The sequence below is a fragment of the Acanthisitta chloris genome, unplaced genomic scaffold (assembly GCF_000695815.1).
Source record: "Acanthisitta chloris isolate BGI_N310 unplaced genomic scaffold, ASM69581v1 scaffold3173, whole genome shotgun sequence".
NCBI classification, from domain to species: domain Eukaryota; kingdom Metazoa; phylum Chordata; class Aves; order Passeriformes; family Acanthisittidae; genus Acanthisitta; species Acanthisitta chloris.
The window spans coordinates 20,177-28,849 of NW_008663063.1; the positions used below are offsets into that span (position 1 = coordinate 20,177).

Below are 8,673 nucleotides of genomic sequence, written 5' to 3' on the forward strand. Positions count from 1 at the left end.
GGGCACTCTCAAAAGATCATCCCAGGGATTTTGATCACAGGCTAGTAATGTGCTTACAGAAATCTGTAAAGATCATGTCAAGTTTTCAAAAGTTCTGTTGACCACCTGTAACTGTTAATTTGCTGCATTTCCACTGCTGTATTTCTCTTTTCTACACATTCGTCAAGGAAGGCCAAATTTGCCCATATGATTTAATTTGAAAATGGTTGTGCCAGTGCATTTCAAATGCTTGCAAAATTGTCTTTGTTTCTGGAGATTTCTTTGTGTCCATGCTATGTCCTTCTGGATTCCAAGTTTTTCTTAGTTCCTGCTTAGAGTCTTAATGTTTTATTGTGTTTACAGTCATATTGCAAAGGACAACTGCAGTTGTCAGGGTAGTTTAGAATATAAACCATACATTTCAAAACTATTTTAGTTAATTGTTCCCCCTCCCTTCCATTTTCTGTTGTGCAGGATTTTCCTTGGTCTTATCTTTGATGTTGACCATGTGCCCTTCCCTGTGCCACTCACCTGTGGGAGCAGCTCTGCACTGGTGTTCTCATGGCAGGGCCTGGATCAGGCAGGTTGTGTCCTCCTCCCTGCTCTGAAGATCTGTCAATGAAAGCTTTGCAAGATGGGTCTTCTTCATCTGACTGCCCCAGAAGTTCTGTTAAGATGAATCAAGATACGGGGTCATGATTACTTAACTTAAAAGTACCAACCAAGTTGCCAACTGTTTGCCTTAAATGCCAATAAGGACAAGGGTGTTCTCTCTTGTAATGGATCAAACTGAACGGAAAACCGTATGCTTACACAGCTTTCACCCTTGACTTTTCCCCTTGAAAAGGAGGCCGAGTAGCTAACAAACAGCAATAGCATGTCCAAGAGTTTTTGAAAGGCAGGGAGTAAGTGTGTGTGTGTTGGCTTTAGTTAGCAAGGAGGAAATGACTTCTCTAAATTGTCAACTACAGAAGGTCTAGCTGGCTGTCAAAGGCTGCTACACATGAGCATTTGTAGCCATATGGATCAAAGTCTTATCAATTGGACTGGTCCCCAAGAAGGGTATGTGCAGCCCCTTCCTTTAAAAACAAAGACTTCCCTTAGCTGTATTTTAAAATATTTTGGTTCACAATCAAGACCTGAAGTCTTCAGTAGGTGAAGCAGAGGCCTCCAATTCGCAAGTTCCAGTCTGAGCCTTTTGGGGAAGGAAATGGTTTGAAAATATGTGAATCACTTAAAAATAAAGAGGAGGAATTGCGTATTCTAGATGTGAGACTTAAATAAATAAAAAATGTAATCAAACTGCAGGCTAGCAGAGTTTGGATTAAGGAAACAAAAATCCTGTTACCGATAGACTTTAAAAGATTTTTCTCACCCTTGTGCATTTTTTCCACTCTAATCCTGTTTTTCTCCCCTTGTTCTCTGCCTTCTTGGATCCTGCATAAGCTAATCTGCATGATACCCATGGCAACACCATGGGCAGTGGGAAGAATATAAGGCTCTTGCGAGTGTTGCCATACTGCCAGTTTACATTTTGTCTGGAGAACCAGAATGCTCACAGGCTTAGGAGGGCAAATCTACTTGTAAGAATTTCTGAATCTCTGAGTCCTAAAAATCCAGTGCTGTAAGATTACTGTGGACTATTTCTACTCTTCATGCTACCTAAATGTTGTTAGCATCTGTGGTGTGAGACAGGGTGAAGTGTGGCTTTATCAGGTAACTGATACTCTCTGCTTCTGCTGCTGCTTCCCACACGTGGAGCAACGTGGGGAATTGCTGAAAACAGCCAACTCGCTTGGGGACAACACACCTCCAAGAATGCACGTTAGAATAGGTAAAGATGCTAAACTGGCACTGGTGCAATTTCTCCTCCGCGTTGAATGAAAAGTCCAAAGCGGAAAAAAAGGAGGAGAGAAAACAGGCATACAAGCAATGCTTTACATCCAAGAAACTCCACTCTAGAGCAAGTAAAGAAGGTTTCTCTGGAGATCTCTTCTTGGAGCCTGTTGTGGAGTGGGAAGCCAAGAGGAGTGGAACATTATGGAGGACTTCAAAAGGTTAAGGAGAAACTGCATTTGATATGCATGAATAACTCTGGGAAAGGGCTTAAAGAAAGCTCCTGTTAATGGGAAAAAAATAAATTTGCAAAAAAATTATGCAAAATTCACTGCAGCTCTTGTGGGACAAACTTTGACAGCCTCTGCTTGGGAACACAGCTCTGAACACAGAACTGCCATGTTTCCACTTGGAACTGAGTCTTTGGTCCTGAAGAGCCTCCCTCTTCACTCAGCCTTAGCTTTTTAAGGAGAAAAATGTTACACCTTTTTGTTTTCTAAATGTCAACGCTCAGATGTGCAGCGTGAGTCAAGCTGGTGTAATTCAACTTATCTCATTTTTTCTTTTTCCACCTGCTCAGTAGCATCTAAGACCTACATGACTTATCCCCTTAAAGTTACAAACTTGCAGCAGCATATGATGTCCTTGACTTCTCTGGAGCCATCGCTCCTGAGGCTGACCTAGCTGCAAGGAGTAGGGGCATATCAGATCATGAAACCCTGAGAGGTGCTGAAAGATGAGTGTGTATTGAGAAAGGAAACAAAATAGAATTGGATCAGCTTTGTCTTGATCTCTTTTCATCAGTACTAATAATTTGCATTTTCTTGTACCTGCTGAGAACCAGAGCGAAGTAAACCACAGCCCTCTCACACCAATCACTACAGTGTAACTCATGCATGCACTCCAAGTGTTTTTTTAATATGGAGTGGGCTACAGATTGGATGTATACAGTCCTCGTGTGGCATATTTCTAATATATGAATACTATGACCAATTCATTACAGCATGGCCAATGACTCCGATATTTTGCACTGTGGATGTAGAACAGCTACAGTTTGTTAAATAATGCTACAGGACCCAGAGGAATGTCACAGAAAACAGAGCAGTCTGTTGTATGCAAGTACTCTTGTAGTGAAAATTGGGGGATGAGGGAGATTCTTACCCATGGGAGTGCAAACAGATTTCTTTGCACTTTCATATCTAAAATAAATATCTGAAACTAACCTCAAGTTATGAGCATTGAACCTATTCTGGTCTGGGTATACAGCTGCAGCGTTGAACATTAGATAGGATCAGATGCCAGGAGTGGTTCAAAGCCACAAAACCATCAGATATGAGCTCTAGAGTAAAGAAATAAATATTTTTGTTGTGGGACATGGACTCTGTTCCCTGTGAGAAGCAGGAAAAATAAATGCATAGGGAACACTGTTTAAACAACACAGCCCTTCCCAAACTAGAGGCAACATATCCCACATTTAATTAAAAAGGGAAGGATTTTGGCAACAATGCCATAAAGCTTGCAGAGGGTGGTGGTCCTCACATCTAGAGGGCTCTGGCTAGGGTTTGGTGCTTAATAGAGACTTGACTTTGTGCTAGCACTGCAGTGATCACAAGTTTCACCTAAAATTTTGTATTCAGGCAATCTGGGATCTTCCTTTAGCTTACTGCAGAATAAAGTCTTGCTGTTTTAAATTCTAACCTGGCATTTTCGTAACATGTTAGGACCTGGGGATTTGAATCTGAATTTGAATTTTAAAAACTTGAGAATTGGTATTGTGGCTAATGTTGCTGTTTCATCATTAAAGTAATTTATCAGACACAATAATATGCATTATATTGTGCCAAAAAATCTTTACAAAATCCCATTTGTTGTGATCAATATTGGGATAATATTGTGTACACACAACCACACGATGCACATTCTGCATTTCCAAAATTTGCTGATAATTGTTATTGCTACATCTAATGTCTGTTTGAAAGAGCCAAATATGTTTCTTTATGAGTCCCCTAAAAGCTCTCTTTAATGAGTAGGATGCTCTCTGAGCACTCTATGTAGGTGATGAGGTATCACACCTTCTCTGCTCATACATCTGCCATTATTTGACCATATCTATTCTCTTTTGAATCTATGTCTGCAAATCAGAAGTTGCTTCCATTATCCAGTAGCCTCCAGCAGACTTTCAGGGATAAAAATGCATTTTAAAATGTGCAAATCCATGGCAAAATGAAAATCTTCTTTTAATATTGTTTGCAAAAATTGACAGCTCTACTTAACAGAAGCTTTAAATTATTTACAAAGCAGTAACTGCTCTTGTAGCAGCCTTTTTTTGGGCATGAAAAATAAACTAGTTGATAAGTGAGAGATAAGCCATTTGACTTCTTTGTGTGCCTGGCATGGCACACAGAGCCAATTCTGTACAATCTGATGTTTACAGAGCAATCCTCATGTATGACCTCCTTAGGCAACAGGGACACAAGAAGCCTTTAAAATGCTGAAGCAGCATTTAATCAGAACTCTTCATGCTGATCTTTGAAAAATTCAATAAGTTAAAAAAATGTAACTCCCTCTAAAGATAAAATACCAGTTTTATTGCTTCAGGAGTTGCGAATATATCCCAACGAACTCCCAGTGAACCACACAGAATTCAGACACACTACTCTTTTATTAAAAAAAAAAAGGTAAATAGTAGTATTTTTCTGAAAGAAACAAATCAACGGTCTGAAGAAATGCAAATGGTTAAGCAAAGTGAGTATTGTACAACAGTAGAGTTTAGTAACAATTGCACTTCTCGTTTTTTAGGCATTAAAACAAATTCATTGTTTACCTGAATAGTTAATGCTATGTAAGCTCATATCTCCTCTTACTATGCATTAACTTTTTTTCATTTGTTTATTTTTACTTGTTGAAAGCAATCCCTCATGATTTTGTAAGGTTTGGGGGATTTTTTTAAGGCAAATACCTGCTGCAGGAGGTGTAAGACTGAGCATGCTTTCACACATTATCAAGTTGTTCCACCTTAACTCTATCTCTGGTTTTCTCAAACTACATGAAGGTATTTCTAAAGCCACTGGGTAAAATTCTTTTGGTATCAAAATCAGTGGGAACTTCCATTGCTGACTTGAGTGTGGTCAACTCTTTTTTTCTGGCTGCAATTGTTCTCCTGAAAATGTCTTTCTAAATAAACATTTTCTAATAAAATTGTTTAGTTTCAACAAAGTCCTGCAGGGAAACCACAGAGCTTTGTTTGTGAGCGTGGAAAAATGTAACTCTAAACTTCTCTGCTTCTCCTAGGCTAATTTTCCATGGATTCTTATTTTTAGATTATTTTTGTGTTGTTATGTTAATTCCCAAGGCTGATGTGTTTGCATTTGACAAATACAAACTGTTGAAATCTTGTTTTCATAGTACTTTTAAAACAGATTGAGAACAGCTGTTACTGTTGAGAGAGCTGGAAAAGGTACATTAAATCTGAATATCTCCTGTTACTGTTGTAATTCAACAATTTGATACCCAAGAAGATAAGGCACTTCAATCACTGCTAAGTAGAAGAAACCCTTAATAGTAGCATAACATGCCACTATTTCACTAGCTGGATATTAGGGGTATTAGCAGCAGCAAAACTGTTTCAGTGGGTGTGCCAGGAAATTTAAGAATTAAAATAAAAGTTATGTGATAAAACCAAAGAAGTAGCAAAACAACTCTTTTTTGGTTTTGGGTTTTTTTTTGTAGCATAAACAGTTATACTTCTCTTAGCAATTTCTGCAGCTTGCCATGAAACATGGTTTTAAAACTTTCTGCAAATAGAAATGCTAAGTCTTTACTAGCTTGGCTGAGATTTCAATCTCTACTACTCATTTGCTCTGCTAGAATTATACACAAAATTAAGCTAACCACTATATAGGCTGAATACTTAATTTATATCTCTCTGGAGCCTAATTAATCAGGATCCTTAAGAACCTAGCAGTGTCAATATTACGTAATTTAAAAAAAAAAAAAAAAGTGTGTCTTAGAGGGTGATCCAGATGTGGTAGTACCAAGCCATGACGAGTCGCCAGCAGAGAGACTGAATAACCAAGGATTTGCTTCAATTCCAGGCCCTTTCACTTCAAAGGTTTGACTCTCGGCAACAGAGATCCTACACCTCTAGATTTTATCAGGTTTTCTGATCTGTGTGAAGTTTCCCTGGCAATCCCGGCAGTGGGCGAGCGGTTCTCCTCTCACTGCAGATGCATGTTAACCAGCTGGAGTGCCAAGATGAGCAACTCAAGGCTGCTATTGCTCAGCAATTACAGCAGACACAGGAGGGAGGACATTCCTGGTGTCTACGCAATTTCTTTGTTTGGTAAGTGAGTCTTTCTTTTTCTTTTTTTTTTTTTTTTTTTGGCATTTTAAGTGACTATCTAGCATTAGCTGCTCTAAAAGAGAGCTGGGCAAAAGCTGCTGGTGAGCAGAGATATTCCCATTGTTTGGGGTGAAAGCTGCAGCAGTGGATATCTGAGTGCGTGTTCCAGAGCATCTCAGCGAAAGCATTCAGGGAAGATCTCATTATTCATAAGTGATGCTCTAGAGACTCCACAGAGGCAAAAGTGCCTCTGGCATTGCAAGCCCCAACCCACAACAGGCAAAGCAGGCGCTGCCGAACTTGCGTGTTCCTTCAGCTGCTCTTCGTGACGCCTGTGTATGGGGCACACCCTCTGCTTGGCACTTCCAGCTCAAGGACCCAACTTCTCCACTCCTGGCTTCTGCCCTTCAGGCATCCAGAGCAGGGAGAAGTGCCGGCCAGACTGGAGGCAGGTAGGCTCAGGGGAGAAGAAAACCATTTCAAGGGGTTAATTGAAAAAGAAATACGTCTGCAAACACAAGATGCAGAATGGAAGCCTGCATACGAATGCTGCCAGCTGGAGGCTGGCCAAACTGATAAAGTAGAAAAGAAATTGAGGGTTAAATGTTTGGGATGCTGAAGGCTTGGAGTTCAAAGAGGAGCTCAAGGAAACTCCCAGCCACCAAGTCCATATAAAGAGGCTCTAGGCAAACACAAGCCTTCTGCAGGACAGCTTTATCCCAAACAGAGTTTTCAAAAGACAGTGGTTCAAATGAATGGTTAAGGGAGATCTTTAAGCATCTGGGAGCTCTTTTAAAATGAAAGATGATAACCACAGGTGAGCTATGGCTGAGGGGCAGGAGTTGCTCTCCAGAGGGAAGTAGGAAAGTGCATCTGCCCACGACAAGTTGGAAGAACAATGTATAACTGTGGACATATTTTCAATGCTTGGTAAAAAAGGCAGAAGGGAGCTGGTCCTCCAGGTCAGGAGCTGAGGGAAACCAGGGCAAAGCTAGAGGTCACTCTGCCTTCTCTGGAGCATCAGCTCCTGTCCACATCAGGAGCAGTGTACCGTACCTGACAGCAACCCATTTTTCACCATATATAAGGACCAAAGGATTGAAACTAGAAATTCCTGCCCAAATCCCAGGGAGAAAACGCCCTGATTTTTTAATTTTTTTTTTTTAACATTTCAAAGGAAATCTCTGTTTTGGGCCTGCATGTGCCACTGTTTTCTATGTGGTAGACTGGGAGCAGGAAAGATGCTTTCTCCCACAGGACCAGGAAGTTGGACTCAAAACAAAGGATGGGACAACTGGCGATGTGTTCCTCTGATAAAATACTCTCTGTGCCAGGCCCTTCTCTAGTGGTTTTGTGACAAGGACCCTGTGTTTCCAATACTGTCCCTCCTCTATTGCAACAAGACCACCTTGGTCTTCAGACAGCCTTTTGTCAGTCAGCTCTTAGTGCAGGAATTGTATTTATGGGTGGGAAAGCCTTAGTCGTAGTATCCGCACTTTTTGAGCAGGTGCATAACTATACCACAGCACTGGAGCAAGACTAGAGTTCAAGAGTTAGGTAATTGTATCTCTCTCAAAAAGGAATTGCCTCAGACCAGTTAATTTGTCAAGATAACGAATTGCAGCAATTCTCCTCATTTGGAGCTGGGCCACTAACACTGATCTGAACTGTATTTAAACTCTTGATGACAGAGACTGAAAAAGATATTGCAATACTGGAGGTACAGGTTCCTAAAGCAAAACTGCATGTACAGCTGGAGTTGAGAGGCAGCAAGGGCATGCGAGTACACATCCTGCATATCCCTTAGATATGAAGAAATTCCCTGGGGCACTGACTCTGGTGCCTGGGCAGGCAGAGTTCATCTTGAATCTTTGGGAGTGACTGAGGTCCAAAAAGGATAATATAGTACCCATCGAGTCTCAGTTTCTGCAATATGAGATAACACGAGTAGAATTTTTACCTCCCACCTTCCAAAAAAATAAACACACCTAAAAAAGTACTGATTTGAAGTTATTGAAGCTTTCTGGTAGCTGCAATGAAAACCTCTCTGTGGGCCTGATGCTGTGATTCCCATGACACTGTATTCTCTCCAGCCCAGGTCGCTGCCACATTTTTCTTTTCTGCTGCAGCAGCAGACATGAGCAAGTTTGGAGGAGAGGGAAAGCAGAAGAAAGCTTCATTGAAAATGCAGGCATAGCCCAATGACTGTCCCCTGTTTCTGATGAAAGTTAAGTAGACAGCATCAGGTAAAATGAAAATTTTGTTCTCGTGCCAGACCTTCTCCTCTGGCTGCCAGATGTACCTTCCCCCACAAGAGAGATGTGGACTGGAATAAATCCTGCACATTGACTCAGGGGAACTGAAAAGAATCTCTGACTCTCACCTTGCACTGGCACACCCACTCCAGGAAAACAATGGACTGAAAACAAAATTGGTTGGTTTTGACTGTGTGACTATGTCAGTGCCCTAAAAAGCATTAACACAAGAAATACGCCAGACAAATTATTTCAGAATAT

At 40.8% G+C, this 8,673-nt stretch overlaps 1 protein-coding gene across 1 annotated transcript in view; it reads right to left on the reverse strand.

The window, feature by feature from the left end:
* Positions 1-510: 510 nt before the first annotated feature.
* Positions 511-8,673, reverse strand: part of WDPCP (WD repeat containing planar cell polarity effector) — a gene marked incomplete at its 3' end in the record, with an annotated part of 90,162 nt that continues 81,999 nt past the window's right edge. Inside the window, exon 14 of the mRNA XM_009070831.1 lies at positions 511-646. Within this exon, the coding sequence (XP_009069079.1) occupies positions 511-646 (136 nt within the window). The remainder of the gene's footprint in view (positions 647-8,673) is intronic.